The sequence below is a fragment of the Atractosteus spatula genome, chromosome 8, assembly GCF_055471065.1.
Source record: "Atractosteus spatula isolate fAtrSpa1 chromosome 8, fAtrSpa1.hap1, whole genome shotgun sequence".
Taxonomy (NCBI): Eukaryota; Metazoa; Chordata; class Actinopteri; order Semionotiformes; family Lepisosteidae; genus Atractosteus; species Atractosteus spatula.
In genome coordinates, this window is record NC_142713.1 from 15,144,536 (window position 1) to 15,162,374 (window position 17,839).

Genomic DNA, 17,839 nt, shown 5'->3' on the forward strand with positions numbered 1-17,839 from the left:
GACACACTGGTGTATTCGGACAATCCCCTTTGTACCACACATCGGTCACCTCACACAGGGAGATACTGCTGTATTCGGACGATCCCCTCTGTGCCACACTGGTCACCTCACACAGTTACAAACGTGTGTATTTACACAGTCCCCTCTGTACCACACACTGGTCACCTCACATAGGGAGACACTGGTGTATTCAGACAATCCCCTCTGTGTCACACACAGTTAACCATAGTATGGACACACTGGTGTATTCAGACAATCCCCTCTGTACCACACCCGTCACTTCACACATGGAGAAACCAATGTATTCAGACAAACCCCTCTGTACCACACCGGTCACCTCACATGGGGACACACTGGGTATTCGAACAATCCCCTCTGTACCACACCAGTCACCTCACACAGGGACACACTGGTGTTTTCAGAGAATCCCCTCTGTACCACACCGGTCACCTCTCACAGGGAAACACTGGTGTATTCGAACAATCCCCTCCGTACCACACCGGTCAACTCACACAGGGACACTCTGGTATATTCAGACAATCCCCTCTATGCCACACACCAGTCACATAACACAGGGAGACACTGGTGTATTCAGACAATCCTCTCTGTCCCACACCGGTCAGCTCACAGAAGGACGCACTGGTGTATTCAGACAGTGCCTTCTGTACAACACCGGTCATCTCTCACAGGGAGACACTGGTGTATTCAGACAATCCCCTCTGTAACACATCGGTCACCTCACACAGGGACACACGAGTGTATTCAAAGAGTATTTGGACAATTGTCACGCTTGGGCTGACTGTGGAGGATTGGGATCCAATGCGGTGCTCTAGGAAGGGTAGGCGCAAGACGTAGGCGTAGTCAGAGTAAACAGGCAGGGGTCTGAGTCCAGGAAGGCGTAGAAGAGGAGTAGACGTAGAATCAGAAGGCATAGGCGTAACCGATGAAATAGGCTGGGGTCGGAGTCCGGGAAGGCGTTGAAGAGGCGTCAGAGTGGATTCAGAAAGCGGAGGCCTGATTGAGGAGACTGGCAGGGGTCGGAGTCCGGGAAGGCGTTAAAGAGGTGTTGGCGTGGAATCAGAAGGCGAAGGCAGAATCGAGGAAACAGGCTGGGGTCAGGATCCAAGAGAACATTGTAGAAGCGTAGGTACAAAATCAAGTGGCTAAGGCGTAGTTGAAAAAAGCAGGGTCAAGGTCCAGGAGAAAAACAGTTGTATCGCGAAGGAGTTGGTCGGAAGTAAGCTCAGGGAGAGAATCTCAATCATGAGCACTGACAGGGGGACTAATGAGGGTTTAAATAGAGGACTGAGTGACACGTGCAAGTTTGGTACGGGGAGAGCTCATGGGAATGCGGGAGCGCTTGCCTGCGTGAGGGAGATTCGTGACAACGATCCCCTCTGTACCACAATGGTCACCTCACAATGGGATACAGTGGTGTTTTCGGACTATCCCCTCTGTACCACACCGGTCACCTCAAGCAGGGAGATACTGGTGTATTTGGACAATCCCCTCTATGCCACACTGGTCACCTCACCCACGGACACACTGGTGTGTTCGAACCATCCCCTTTATAACACAAACCAGACAACTCACAAAGGGACACACTGGTGTATTCGGACAATTCCCTCTATGCCACACACCGGTCACCTCACACAGGGAGATTCTAGTGTATTCAGACAATCCCCTCTGTGCTACACCGGTAACATCACAGAGGGACACACTGTTGTATTCAGACAATCCCCTCTGTGCCACACCTGTCACCTCACACAGAGAGACGCTGGTGTATTCAATCAATCCCCTGTGTGCCGAACACCAGTCACTTCACACAGTGAAACACCTGTGTAATCATAAAATCCCCTCTTTACCACACCGGTCACCTCACACAGGGAGACACTGGTGTATTTGGACAATCCCCTCCATACCACACTGGTCACCTCACAATGGGAGACACTGGTGTATTCAGACTATCCCCTCTGTACCACACCGGTCACCTCAAGCAGGGAGATACTGGTGAATTTGGACAATCCCCTCTGTGCCACACCGGTCACCTCACCCGCGGACACACTGGTGTGTCCGAACCATCCCCTTTATACCACACACCGGTCAACTCACAAAGGGACACACTGGTGAATTCGGACAATGCCCTCTATGTCACACACCGGTCACCTCACACAGAGAGACACTGGTGTATTCAGACAATCAACTCACAGATGGACACACTGTGAAACACCTGTGTATTCAGACAATCCCCTCTTTACCACACTGGTCACCTCACACAGGGAAACACTGGTGTATTCAGACAATCCCCTCTGTCCCACATACCAGTCACGTTGTCATGATCGCTAACCCCTCCTCTTAAGGGCACTCCAGCCCTTCCTTGTTTTCTCCCATTGTCTGCACCTGTTCCCTATTCCCGCTCCCCCTTTAAAGCCAGACGCGGACTTCACTCCTGATTCCTCATTGAATCACGTTTCATGAGAGCCCGGGGTCCTGTCGCGTCTGGCTCCGTTATGGTTTTAACCTTCTGTTCCTGATTCCCTGCCCCACCGGTCCCGACCAGGCTCATGCTTTTAACCCTTGGATGGATCTCCTGGCCTTGGACTCTACTCTTCTGTTTGGATTCCCCGTTTGGACTTTGGCTTTGTTTGTTCGCCCGGACTCACTTCCCCAGGACATCTGCTCACCTCAGACACGCCCCCCTGTATCCAGACCCTTTCCTGCATGACTTTCTCCCTAGTGTATCTTCACAATTCCGGATCGCGTCGTCTGCGAAAGGCCAGGAAAGAACTGTTCGTGACACACGTCAGTCAGGGAGACACTGGTGTATTTGTTCAATCCCCTCTGTGCCACACCGGTCATCTCACACAGGGACACACTGGTGTTTGCAGACAATCCCCTATGTACCACACCAGTCACCTCACACAGAGACACAGGGTCACCTCACACAGAGAAAGAAAAGTGTATTTGGACAATCCCCTCTGTGCCACATACCGGTTACGTCACACAGGGAGACACTGGTGTATTTAGACAATTCCCTCTGTACCACACCGGTCATCTCACACAGAGACATACTGGTGTATTCAGACAGTGCCCTCCGTACAACACCGGTCATCTCACACAGGGAGACACTAGTGTATTTAGACAGTCCCCTCTGTATCACACCTGTCACCTCACACAGAGACACACTGGTGTATTCAGACAATCCCCTCTGTGCCACACACCGGTCACCTCACACAGGGAGATCCAGATGTATTTGTTCAATCCCCTCTGTGCCACACCGGTCATCTCACACAGGGATACACTGGTGTATTCAGACAATCCCCTCTATTCCACACACTGGTTGCTTCACTCAGGGAGACACTGGTGTATTCAGACAATCCTCTCTGTCCCACACTGGTCAGCTCACAGAAGGACGCTCTGGTGTATTCAGACAGTGCCCTCTGTACAACACCGGTCATCTCACAGTGACACACTGGTGTTTTCAGACAATCCCCTATGTATCACGCCAGTCACCTCACACAGAGACACACCGGTGTATTCAGACAATCCCCTCTGTACCACATCAATCACCTCACACAGGGACACTGTGGTGTATTCAGACAATCCCCTCTGTACCACACCGGTCACCTCACATAGGGACACACAGGTGTATTCAGACAATCCCCTCTGTGCCATACAGTGAGTTTCATTGTTTGTGCTGTTCGATGAGTGGGTGGGCAACTTCATGAAGCAGGACAAGCAAAAATGTTTGGATCATTACCCTGCAGACTGAAGAAGACTTGACTGCACCTGAAGATCTAACCCAGGCACCCATACTGTGTCTTCAGAGGGCAGGTGTGCATAGTGTATTCATAGTGTATTCTACACCAAGGACTGACCGGAAACACAAAGATGAAAGGACTGTGAGCTCATCGCTTTATGTTTGAGCATAAGATCCATGTAAATACAAACACACGTAAATGACATTTTTATTAAAGAATTCAGATATACATGTATGTTCACTTCTGTTATGTGAAAATAAAAAAATACTGCCGCGGTCCGCAGGTGTGAGATGGTGGACTTTCCAGTCTTGCTTTTCGGATGTGTTATTTACTACCCGCGACAACCTTGTACATAGTGGCCCTTAAAAAACACCCTGGTCCTTTTTCACATTGATGAATGTGCTTTGCATTAAAAGGGCAACAGCGATCTTGTCGTTTGTAAAAGTTGCAAATTCCAATCTTTTTGAATACGTGGCTCGACAGATGGGTCGAATCTACAAAGTATTAAGACTTGCTTGTTAAAGCCTGTTGGTAAGAACATGCAATTGTTTGCTAGTGTTCGCTTTTTGAGACTACACTCGCAACTCTTCTGATTAGGGTATGTGATATTCGTAACAAATTGAATTTTCCTGATCACGCAAATGCACAGAAGACACTGATATTAAATACAAAATCCACCACCGACCCCCACCTGGACAAACAGAGGAACATAATTGTAGAACTATTACTCTCGCACCGGTAACAGATGGTTGAACTCGGCAGACAGGGTCACTGGAGGTCAAAGTCACCGTACATGGTCACGTGATCACCCGATAAACAAGGCACTATATTTCAGGAGTGAAAACCGCACAAACGTTACTTCAAACGAACGAAGCACTAATGAACGAGGGGGGTTACATCACTTGTGCTGTTTGTAGGTTGACAACTTCACAGAGCTGGCACACTGCCCTGAGGAAGAGTCAGATCTTCCTCCCATCACACATACAAGCACATTTTCGCACCACACACTTACAAACAAGCATGACCATGACCATGCAGATGACCTTGTCCTGCTATCACCCACAGAACAGGGGCTGCAGTAAAGCCTGGCACTGCTGGAGCAGTACTGTCAGACCTGGGCACTGCCAGCCCACCTGGACTCAGAACAGGGGCTGCAGCAGAGCCTGGCTAATTTGCGGGGCTTAATTAGGCCAAAACCCACTATTAATAAACATACAGAACAGAGTAATCAAATACTGGTTACACCTGAGAAACAGAGACCACAATTCATACCACCACTATGCCCTGCTGATCCCAGAGTACAGCTGGTCTTGATACCAGCTAGGCTCAGGACAGCACAGCTACAGCAACACCAATCAAAACTATCCAAATCACAACACTACCTTACCCACTGAGATACACACACAAACTTAACAACACTACCTTAACCACTGGAATGCATACACAAACTTAACAACACTACCTTATCCACTGGGATGCACACAATATAAACTGGAGTGCTACAGACAGCTAAAACCACAATACACACTAGGCTAATATTTGACCAACTTAAGTAACAACAAACAGAAACAGACCCTGAGGAAGTACAGGCTCAGTGACTACAGCCTGGCCAGAAAAACTGGACACAGGCAGACATGACTGTCCAGAGAGGACAGGCTCAGTGACCACAGCCTGGCCAGAGAAACTGGACACAGGCAGACACAGGCAGACCTGACTGTCCAGAGAGGACAGGCTCAGTGACCACAACTTGGCTAGATAAACTGGACACAGACAGACCTGGCTGTGCAGAAAGGACAGGCTGTGCTCCCACTGCCAGCGGGGAGAAATAGAGACAGAGGTGCACTTCCTACTGCACTGTGACAAATATTCTGGGATTAGAGAAACATTCTTCCCCAGATTTAGACATCTAATCTCAGAATTTCACACCTGCCAGAATCAGGGTGCCTTGGTCCTGTGTAGAGAGCCATCTAAAGGTGAAAAGTGACATAACATTACAGCAGCAACAATTAAGGTGGAATGAAAAATGTGAATAAGAACACACATTAGATGTGTTCCTCAAGCTCTTTATTGTCACGTACAGTAAACTTAGCAGTCTGGTACAGTATGTGTTCTGTCCTGACGGCAAGTTCAGCAGCCAGAGGAGACCTGATACACAAGACGGAGAGGTAAGACATTGATTTCAACAGAGAGCTTTCACACCATATTACTGACAAGAGGAGGGAATAAGAGATCATCTGAACATCTGACTGAACATTGCTGATAATATCTGACTCTGTATGAAGTTCTGGTAACACTAGTTACAGTTGAATGTAAAACGGTGCACAGTAAAGTTTATTTGAGCTGAAAATGACGATTGTATTATTCTTAACATTTTTGATCATTTCTGACTCTGCATGATACACTGCCAAGCTGTACTCTCATCCTTAGCTCACACGTTAACTCAGCGAAAAGCCACATTTGGTGTTTTACACTCAGTACTTGGGTTACATAGTAGGGAATGGACAAGTGGGATCCCAGGTTGATAAAGTGAGGGTGATCCAAGAAAGGTCAGTACCAAAAAACATACAGGATATTTATCCCCCTATTTGCAGAGAGGGCGGCTCCTCTGATGGATATGACTCTGCACTCTGCCCCCAAAGTAGCACACTGGAGAACAATCTGTTAAGGCCTTTGCAGACCTGAAGGGTGCCCTCTGCCAGGATTCGATTTTAAAGGTGTCTGAATTTAATCAGCATTTCTTCCTACAAGCTGACACACCTGAGAGGGGACTTGGTGCCATTCTGTCTCAGGTGATTGATGACATTGATAATCTTGACCTCTACCTGAGTCACAAGCTCCTGAACCAAACAGTTGTAGAGAAGGAATGTCTGGTCATAAAATGGGCCTTCATTACCACCTACTCAGTAGAGAGTACACCCTGGTGATAGACCATGCCCCTATGATCTGGATTAAAAGTAATAGAGATAAGAATACCCCGGTAAACCACTGGTCTCTTGTCCCCCAGTATTGCTAGCTTTGAGAGGAATGCTTTTGGTACTTCCTGTTGGAGCTCTTCCTTTACAGGTGCATTGTGGAAACCATGTGACGTGCAGCATATTTCGGTGAATAATAAATAAGAAGGGTTTAACAATAACAGTTGGTTATTTTAACACTGCACAACATCCAATCTATAATTACTTATAGTACATAATCACATGGGCCAATACTAAATGGATATTATACAGGACATAAAGGTAGCAGCTCTGTGATAAGCAATGGATCCTCATTCCAAAAATGTTACTTCATTTCAGGATTCAGTGGTTTAAAAGCTCCAAGAGGTTTGGAACTTAATGGAATTGTAATTTGTGCAATACGGCCAGGCATTACCTAATATAAGTATAGATAATACAAGTACCTATATGATAATTTATCATATAAATAGGAAGGAGACTCGGAGACCGCTTCAGAGAACACATCAGAGCTGTGAAGATCTCTCCAAGCCCATTGTTTCTCATTTCACCTCTGACGGCCACAACCACTCTAATCCCTCCGTCTGTGTTCTCAAAGACGGTTTTCCGAACTCATACATCAGAAAGACCACCGAAACCAAAATTATTCTGCAGCTAGGATCACACATTCTCCCTTCTCTTAACGACAGACTACTGTTCTTTTAAATTATCTCCATTCATTGGAAGTTTCATTTCACACCTCTCTGCACCCATTCTGACTTCACACCTTTTGATTGGCCTCTCTTTCTGTCCCCTGCTCCTGCCTCTCACTCCTCCTCCCTCCCAACCTTTGTTCTCCCGCTACTTTACCTTTGCCTACTGCCCTGTCTCTCTCACACCTGAAGAAGGCCCCACGGCCGAAACGTTGTGTTCTCTTTCTTCTTTTGGAATAAACCTATTACTTATTCCTGACGCAGCTACTGACCTGATATGATAATTTATACTTGATATCCACTGGACCAAGCTAAATGAGACACACTATACACATTTGGAAACTATGCCCAGCACATACATTGAGAATTGATGGTGATTCATTCAGTGGTAGGGGGGTTGAGAGAAAGTTAAGTAGACATTACTAGTAAAACATTAGCATATCTGTATAACATTGTACGTGAAACATATATATGTACAGTATATATTTGAGTAATTAGGGACTCATAGGCCTATATAAACTTCTGACAGCCACAAATGGTTAAATTTAAACATTTAACAAATACTTATATTACAATTGCATTTTTTTCCTGTTTGTGGGAAATCTCAGAGCCATGTTGAGCGCAACTAAATATATTTGCCTAATAAAATGTATAAATCATACCAATACTACTAAGTAAAAACTGTTTTCCTTATGAATATACTGTACAAATTTGCACCAACAGATAGACTATATGGGTCAAATTGACTTCTTTTGTTTAGAGCGCATGGACTTGTAGTATGTTTATTAGCACAACTAATAACATTGTTTCCTTCAACAGGAACACGGCTATGAAATTGTCAGCTTTGTGAAGTTGGCACACCTACAAACAGCACAAATGATAAAAGCCATCGCATTTGTTAGTGTTGCATTTTTGCCAGTTTGTTCTGTTGAAAGTAGCGTTAATGAAGCTTTACTTTCCGATATATTATTTTTGGGGGGGCATGACATCACTCATCCTACAACGGCAAAGGAGAACCAAATAATTCTGATTCATTAGTGCTGTGCTTGTGCCAGTTTGTGCCATTGAACATAGCTTCCCAAGTGCTTTTGATATACTGTAGCTCTTTATTTTGGGGGGGGGGGGGGTGTGTGTGATGTCACCCAGCCCCCCTACAATGGTGCAGGAGAACCAAACAGGAGTGAGTAAGTGCTGTGCTTGTGCTGGTTTGTGTCATTGAAAGTAGCATTTGTGCTGCTTTCATTTCCGAGATATAGTGCTTTGTTTTTTTGGAGACGTGATGTCACTCAGATCATGGCAGGAGAATTGAACCAGTCTCATTTATTAGTGCTCCGTTTGTGCTGGTTTGTATCGTTGAAAGTAGCTTCCTGAGACATAGTGACATCTTTTTTGAGTAATCACGTGACCATGTATGGCAACTTTGACCACTAGTAACCCTGTCTGGGAAATTCAAACACTCTATTACTGAATAAACAGCAGTATAAATGCTACTTTTAATGGAACAAACCAGCACAAATGGAGCACTAATGAATGCGGTAGGTTTTGATGTTTGTGAGACAGTAAATTTCCAGTGTTGTTTTGCAGTTGTGTTATGAACTAACTAGGTCGACATAGTACATGGTCCCTTTTAAAGATTTGCATACATGTATTTATTTCAAACAGTGTAATGTAAAGTTACTGAGAAAAGGTGTTTTAACCTAAAAATGTTGTTTACGGACAGAGCTGTGCTGCAGAAGCAGCTGGATACTTAGAACAAAGTGTGATAGCACCCAACTCGTCAAGGGCACGATTAATAACGTTTATCTCTGCTGCTTGAAGAAGGGAGTATGAGAAACTATTAGAATAACTGCTCTTCTTTGCTTTAAGCAAAAACCTATAAGTAATGGAAAATTACTGCTTTGCCTGTCCTTGAAATATTGCATCAGCTTAAAAAAGATATAAAACAAGGGCTCTCCCTGCTTGCTTTTGAATCAGCTTTCACTTCTCTGCACAGACGGGTGATGGCTTTTTCCCATATTGCAATATGAATAAAGACCTTACTGAGTGAATGAGAATACCTCTCCTGGCTCTTCTTCGATAAAATTCCACGACAACAGACACAATGAGAAATCTTCAGATTTAAAAAATATTAACATAGATACGAAGTATTAAGATGTGCTGGTTAAAGTATTTTTAAAGAACATGCAATTGGTTGCTAATGTTTGCTTTTTAAGGCTAAACCCACAACTCTTGTAATTAGAGTGTGATATTGGAGACAATTGTAATTTTCCTGCTCATAGAAACACACAGAAAATAGTTAGCAATGAGGCTCTCTGGGTTCTCTCTCAGCATTTTGTGCTTGTTTGATTTCCTGGGCTGATCAGTCTTGGCTTCCCCAGCATACTGGATTACTCTCTAATTAAAAGGGCAATAAAACTATCAGTGAGCCTTCAGCAGTAGTCTCCAGCCTGTTATTCCCCACATATTCACAGAGCACTGGATCCACCACAGTGCATGTGACTTAAAACCTGAAGTGTGATACACAATCAGAATAAAATGTCTCTTAATAGAAATATCCCTACTAATATATAAAATATAATTGTTTTGTTGTGAAGCTACATAAACATGTTTTGATAAAATGCTCACGGTTGTGTGCCAATGTTAAATGGTCTGTAAGCACATTTGTGCTGAGTACCAGTGCAACCTGCACAATTGAAAGATCTGCAGTTTAGCTGTCAGGTGGCATAACAAGCATACAATTCATGGTCACATCTGACATAAAGAATAGACTCCTATCTGGTGAGAACTAATAATACTTCACAAATATATTATGCTTTCTAAGACTACATGCTTCAAAATGCATAGATGGTATAATATGTTTGCTTTGCAGCTGACAGCATGGTTGGAAATGTTTTAAATATAAACGTGGACAGAAACAGTCTGTGTTGTTTTCTTATTCTGACAATAGATTTATTTTCATTTTAGTTACTGACAAGGGATATATGCTAGTCTTGATTGTTGTGTAATTATGAGCATGTATAATCTAGAAATTGAAACTCATGACTATCTTAATCACATGTTGTTCCAGGTTCAATTAATGTCCATTGCTTGTTCTTTTCAGTATTAGACCCTGACTATGCTCAGTTATTTTAAGTTATTAGAAACACCGGAGGCCAGTGCAAGAGTGCAAACGCTTTGCATCAGTACAGAGATCTATTTTTATTGCATGAAGCCTGTAATCAAGAATACATTTGTGGAGCAAAGTTATATATAGAGTATTGATCTGTTTGTCCTGCTTTTAAAATATACCAAAGGAGGAATTGCCAATACAGTGGACATTTAATGATGATTCAAATGCATTGTCATGTTACAGTGATCATCATTATGATAAGAGTACATTGTAATACTCAAATGTATTTTGTCTTTAATGCTGCAGAGATAAGATGAAAAATCTTAATCACATAATATCAAAGCATGTTCTTTAAAGGCAATATAATCTATTATAATTTGTTTACAGCAAAGACAATTCTGACTGTACCTACTGTCATGAGACCGTATGGTATGAAACTAGTGAAACACAAAGGGATTTCAATGGCATCCACTTCTCCGACTCTAATATCTATATTCACCAGATCCATGTTTGGCTCCGCAACTAGCGGTAGTTTCCCTACAAAACTGTCCAAAACACGGCTGCACATATTGTGACGTCATGCGCAGACTAGTCTGCAGTCTAGCCAAGGGAAGTGTCGTGACACAGCCATCTACTTTGAAAACTGTACATCAGAACAGCGCAACGTCATGTTGATGCAAGCAATTGTTGGTTACCTTCCGGGTCTGTAAGGCTCTGGACGTGCATTCATACTAAAAAAGGCGTATCCTTTTCAGCTGGCGTTTGAAAGTTTGTTTTGTACATTTTAATTGTTTACGGTTTAATTTGCAGGAGGCGACAGAATTCGTTACAGAAATTTTGTAAAGAATCTGGAAGGAGAAGGACAATCACAAAGCGCCGCAGAGGTTGAGGTTGTCAGAGGGAAGTCGCCGCATCAAAATCAGGAAAAAATGGGGGACAAGGAACTGATGTGGGCCTTGAAGAATGGAGATTTGGATGTAGTGAAGGACTTTCTTGCTAAGGTAAAGGAAGATAAAACTATCTATACGGCTATATTTATCTAAAAGAGGTTCTTACCTGTGAGGGGTTCCGGGAGAATATTGTGTCTAGAGACAGCTAATGGATTTAATACTAACTGCATTTAATTGAGTTTTGGTGTTCGTATGTGGTTCGATATGAAAAACGTTAAGTGTGTAGAGACCCACGCGTTCTTTGTTTGAAATGCTGTTATGAATAAATGTTTATATAGTATGGTTATGTAAATCTTTTAAAATTTCGGTTCTTTTAACACAGTATAGCGTTGGACAGGCCCGGTTGTCGCTCTGCGGATTGAATTGTGTAGTGGAAGTATGCTGACGGCATCGTGGAAAAATAAAGAAAAAAAGCTGGTTATGACATTTTATTACTATTAAAACGGTTGTTTTTTAACGGGTTCGTTCTGTGGAAAGTTGCACTCTTCCTATTCAGTAGGCTGACTTCACATTTTTCTGATCCTTGCAAAAAGCTTTACATTATCCGTAGCTTGGCTATATGGGCCTCTGTGTGATGTTAATCCTGAAAAATAATTTTATTTGATATTGGTTAAGGTAACTTTTAAGATTTAAATTCAGAACACCGCCGAACATGACAGTCACTTTTTTGAGTGTGCTGAACCTTCAATACTCATGTATACGTATGCTTCCTAAACGTCTTTGCTTTTATTAGTCTATTAGTATGTCGGCATTAATGCTGTACGAGTGGCATCTGTGATTAGTGTTATAATGCCATAGTCGGTAAAACCACCTTTATATTTTGGTAAACCTTATAGTTCTTCAAAATACAAGCTATAATATTTTATCGGTTTTACTAATTCTGTTAACCCAATTTCTAACCCACCGACTAGATAAATTTGCCCACAAAATACGTCTATTGTGTGGTTATTTGGCAGCAGCGATATCAACCTGCAACCCAGTTGTAGAGGGGACTCCCCATTACCTTAAAGTGCTTTGAGTGGAGTGTCCAGAAAAGCGCTATATAAGTGAAAGGAATTATTTTTATTTAATCTCATAGTTGTTATAACTACCAAACATGATATGGGATAACAACTGTGCCACTGTTCTGCCATCAACATTACTGCCTCGCAGTGCAGGTATCCTGCGTTCAATTCTTGGGGTGCCATCTGCATGGAGTTTGTACAGTATGTTCTTCCCCTGTTCACGTGGTTTTCCTCTTGGTGCTCCGATTTCCTCCCACAGATATATCCTTCCAAAGATATACCAGTATGTTAACTGGCATCGGTAAAATTGGCCCTTGTGTGAGTGTGTGCATGTTTGTGATTGTGTGTCCCTTGCAGTGGACTGTTGTCCTGTCCAGGGTGCATCGTGCATTGCACCTGTTGCTTGCTGGTTTAGGCTCTGGTGTCCCTGCAACCCTTTATTGCATAAAGCAATTTGAAAATGCATTAATAGATTTATAGGTAACTGTTTCCTTAGTTATTCACATTTACTGGCTGTGAGGCACTGCTAATATAGGAAGAAAATGCTACAGAGTTAGCAGGAGATTACTTTTATATCTTAGAGCAGGAAGTTTGGTTAGGTGTTTCCCCAGTTTAGTTGCAAAGATAAAATGCTGCTAACAATACTGGCACCCACAAAAACCTCTATGTAGGACAGGCAGGCCTTAATAGTATTGTATTCCTTCTCATTCCTGGAAAATTAGGAACAAAAAATCCATCGAAGGTATGGAAACGTCTCCCATTTACAAAAAAAGACCCTGAATTGGAGGAAGCAGTTATAAGATGGTAGGAAGTATATGTGCATTGTATTTTTTACTTAATGCATTATTCTTATATAAAACATATGGATATTATGAGCATATATAATGCATATTTCTGTAAAAATGAAGATTTTTTCTTTAACTTTTTTTCTGTTGCTGTCAAATCATAAATTTTGCAAACATGTTATCACAGGAGTTAGCCATCAATAAATATAAAAAACCTGACACAATATTACAAAAAGAGTAAAGGTACTGTATTTAGTTGAAAATCTAAAGCAAACAAGGATTTTCTTCACATTACACTTTCAGATGTCAATGCCACTTCCACAAAGCCTTTTTCCTCTAAAGCTACCTCCTACTGTACAATGTTTTCTTTTCCATTGCAAGCAATATTTTCTAATGTATCAAATTGTCAATTAACTTATTATTATTGAAGTTGTTACAGACATTGTGAAAGGTATTGCAGTTTTTTGTACCTTTTTTGTTTGTGGGTTATCCAATCTTTTATACAAAAAAGATTGAAGTTTTTTGTATAAACAGTTTTAAGCACTGAGTCCAACTTTTGACCTATCTGGTAATGTGTTTGTGAGATATTAACTTGAATCCACAGTAAGAATTTAAGTTTTCCTGTGACACATGAGAAACTGTGCTACACAATGGAAGCAGAACAACAGCACAACATAGAGGGGAAAAGATGGGTACTACTAGTTCTATTTACATTTACTAATTACATTTCACAGATAGAAGCTATGGTGTACTAGTGATTCCCCATCTGGATTTTGGAGTGTTAAAATAATACACAAAAAAAGTAAGATTTCCCCAATTTGTTTCTGTGACATTGCTATAGAATGTCTAGTACCAATTTTGATGTACATGAAAATCCATGGCATACTTTTCAGATTCACAGAAGATCAGCACTTCTAGTGCTAGTGCTTGACGTTTGGAATTTAAACAACCTAAGTAGCCTAAGATATTTCCATTTATATTAATCTGTAATTCTGGATTCTGCAAATGACTGGATGTTTAGATAATAAGTAATGATAGACCATCATAAGTTTCAGTTAAATACTTGCCAAGTGTGTGTGTATGTTGTTTAATATCAGATTGCTCCTTTTCAGTAGCATTTATAACCTCACCCTCATATGAAAGACAAAATAACTAGAATGGTGCTGAACCACAGTTTTTATTTTTTTTCTTTTCTCCATGTGATTTATGAGAGCTCTTGTGTACTCAATGAATGAATAAGCTATTACAAATGAACAATAAAACTAACAATCTTTACATTAATGTGTAAGTGGGCTGCACAGTACAATAAAACTTTCATTGGCTGCTAAAAATGAAGGTTTATTAAAGTAACTACAGTATTGAAATGAGTGAATTATTAAAAAAACAGGTTTATGCTTATGTAATTATACAATTATTTGTAAAGTTATGTAACACAATTGAGAACACTTGTTAACATACTGTACTATGTTACTTGTTTCAGAAATGGAGAGAAAGCAAAATGTTTCAGGTTGTTGTAGCTGTCAGGTTAGGCATTCCTAACTTCAGCCATAGCATAGTTTCTTGTAGTGGCACCTGCTTGAATGCTGGAAAAATGTACACAGGAATCTGTATTGAAATACTATTTTATGGTAATACACTGCAGCAGCCCCGATGGCATGTAATTGCATAGCTTTCAAATCTCCTGGTCTCATGTCATGGCCTAAAACTCTTATGAATTTGCAACAAGTCTAGGTTGATTAAAAAAATAAAGTTATGAATGTTAAATTTTGATATTGTTGAAGAGACTCATGATTCTGTTAGTTAACCAATTTTTGTATGTGTATAAAATAAAGCAATACATCACAGGTTTTGATGGAAAATCTTACACATTAAGGTTTTGGAATCATGAGAGTTAGATTAGTAACTGATGTAGAAGAAACGCAGGGTTTCCTGTGCAGAATCATTGAGTCACAAACATTGCATCCCTTAATCGCTTGCAAAAGTTGGTGAGAAACTTCATTTCTAAAAGAAAACAAAAGAAGAGGAAGCCACTCAATTTTCAAAGTGAATAAATTACTGTAACATTTTGCTCCACCAGGTGTTGGACCTACCAATCACTTCCCTCTTAACTCTGACTGCATCTTTTTCTTCTACCTTTACCCTATAAAAGGGGGATCCCCCATCTTTCCTTTCTGTTTTGCCTCATCTTGCTGCAGGAGAATGTGGTCCTCTTTTTATCCTCCTTTATCTCAAGGGTAATAAACTAGGGTGCAGGGCTCATTGCATTGGTATCAAGAAGTGAGATAAATCCAGCCTTTCACCCAGTGCCAGTATAGATGATACCAGATCACAGCAAGAAGCAAGTCAAGACTGATCAACGGGGTTGAAGGAAAAGCAAGAGCATGGCTGTTTATACTGCGGTCACAGAGCAGATTCCCTTGCTTAGACAGAGAACAAAGAAGGACTGGAATTAGTTTAAAGCTTTCAGAGTGAAATTACGCCCTTAAAGAAATTAGAAAGTAGTTTGAGTCATGCAAAGTAAGGAATTTGACTGAGTCGATGATGTGTATTCAGCGAGATGGGCCATGAGCCAGGGGAGTCCTTCCGGGAGTGCAAACTGGCCTATTAGTGTTCAACATGCACTCAGCCCCCATGTCAGAAACCCATTTGTACTATCACCTCCAAGTTATGGTTGAAGGGGCCCCAAGCCAGGCACTAGTGGACATGGGATAGTTGCTCACCATTGTCCACCCTGATCTCTTGTCTCTGGGTGCACCGTTATAGCCCACTAGCCTGAAACTAAGTACGATTACTGAAGAAGAAACCCAATGCATGGGTGAACAACAGTAATCGTACAAGCAGGGAACTTGCAGGGAACTTGCACTTCAGAGGAGTGCTCCCATCCAAGATAGATATATCTTGGGGCTGGACTTTCTTAGGGCACAGCTTGACTTCTGCTAAGGTTTCATTCATTTTCTAGGGGGCCCAACAAACACCATCCATCCATACTGCATGGTGCCGGGAAAAAGCTAACGGAGTGCCGTCTCCTCTTTCTTTCACAAGCCCCTTGGCAAGACCTCCACCACCAGCGCCTCCGTCAGTGAGCCTCTTACCATCAGCACCCTTGCCAGTCAACCCCTTACCAGTTCCCCTGACACAGTGCCTTGTGTACCTGGATGGCTTGATGGTGCATGACTGCTTCTTTAACAGTGCCGTCAGCCTGGTCTTGGAGAGAATCGCTGCAGCAGGCCTGAAGCTGCATCCAGACAAATACCACCTGTTGCAGACAGAGATCTTCTTCCTGGGCCACTGTGTCAGTGGAGTCAGAGTTGTCACTGAAAAGGATAAGGTCGTAACTGTGTGGTATTGGCCAACCCCAAGCAGCTTGTGACAGATAAGGATCTGCCCCAGACAACTTTGTGGCTGACTTTGCCACCATTGCTGTCCAACAAGCTCATTAGGAAAGGAGTGACGTTTGAGTAAACTGAGGCAAGAAAGAAGACCTTGGGGACATGCTAAAATGGGTTTGTGTGATACCCTAATCCTGGCTGCAACAGACTCTAAGCTACCATTTCTCCACGAAAGTGATGCCAGAGCAGAGCTCTTGTCACAGAATACAGGTGAGGGAGAATGATTGCATACTACAGAGGAGAGCGACTACTGTGTCATCCATCTAGAGCTGCTGGCCATGGTGAATGCTGTCGAACACTTCCAACACCACATCTGCAGGCTCCTCTTTACAACTTTGCACTAACCATGCAGCCTTCCAATGGCTTCTCTCTTTCAAACAACATGAAGAATATGAAGGCAGGTTATACACTAGATCACTAAGCTACAGGCATACCAGTTTACTGTGCAATACTGTATCTGTCACTATGTAGCATTCTGCTCCCCTCCAGTGTTTGACTATCCCACTTCCTTCTCATCCTTGACCCTGACTGTGTCTGTTTCCTCTTGCATTACCCTATAAAAGGTTTGCCACATCTCTTGCTATTAGAGACTGCGGCCCCCTTCTCTTTCTATTCCCCTTTCTCTCTCCTAGTAATTAGCATGCCCACTGTAAACTTAAGGGGAATAAACCACCTATTGTTGGAACTAGAACTCCTGTCTGTAGCCTGATCTCTGCTTGTAATGAATCTCAGTAGCAAAAATAACACAATGGGTTGATGCCTACAAAACATAGCAAAAGGCAATGTGTTTCAAGTGGAAAGATTCAAGCTAGCTATTGGATAGCTAGGTTTGTGGGGGGGTGGTGTAATTTTTACATGCCACTTGCGGGAAGTTACCACTTGGCCTAAGCCTGCATAAGCTGATCCTGTTTACAGAGACTGTGCATTTCTTTCCTTGCGTGTTTTAATGTCAATAGATTTGTAGATTGTTACTAGGCTGCTGAATTTTGAAGTGCACAAGTCCTAGGCTTAAAAATCTGCCAGTTTCAGATTAATTGCTTCACTCCTACATTTTTTTTACTGTTTGCGTTTTTATTGAAAAGGTATTCTTGCTCTTCCCTGCTTTGTGCTTTAGCTCATCAAGTGTTGTTTTCTTCAAATCTTGAATTGGATTTTTCTTAGGAAATGAAATATTTGTGTATAGGCCTCTCAAGGTTCAAAC

General features: G+C 42.3%; 1 protein-coding gene across 2 annotated transcripts in view; it reads left to right on the forward strand.

Annotated features, from left to right (window-relative positions):
- Window positions 1–11,123: 11,123 nt before the first annotated feature.
- mtpn (myotrophin) overlaps window positions 11,124–17,839 on the forward strand; it is a 46,359-nt gene continuing 39,643 nt past the window's right edge. The window contains exon 1 of one of the 2 annotated variants that reach the window (XM_088922759.1): window positions 11,124–11,511. In XM_088922759.1, the coding sequence (XP_088778885.1) occupies window positions 11,440–11,511 (72 nt within the window). In that variant the 5' untranslated portion in view covers window positions 11,124–11,439. The remainder of the gene's footprint in view (window positions 11,512–17,839) is intronic. The other variant, XM_088922760.1, reaches the window with a different exon arrangement.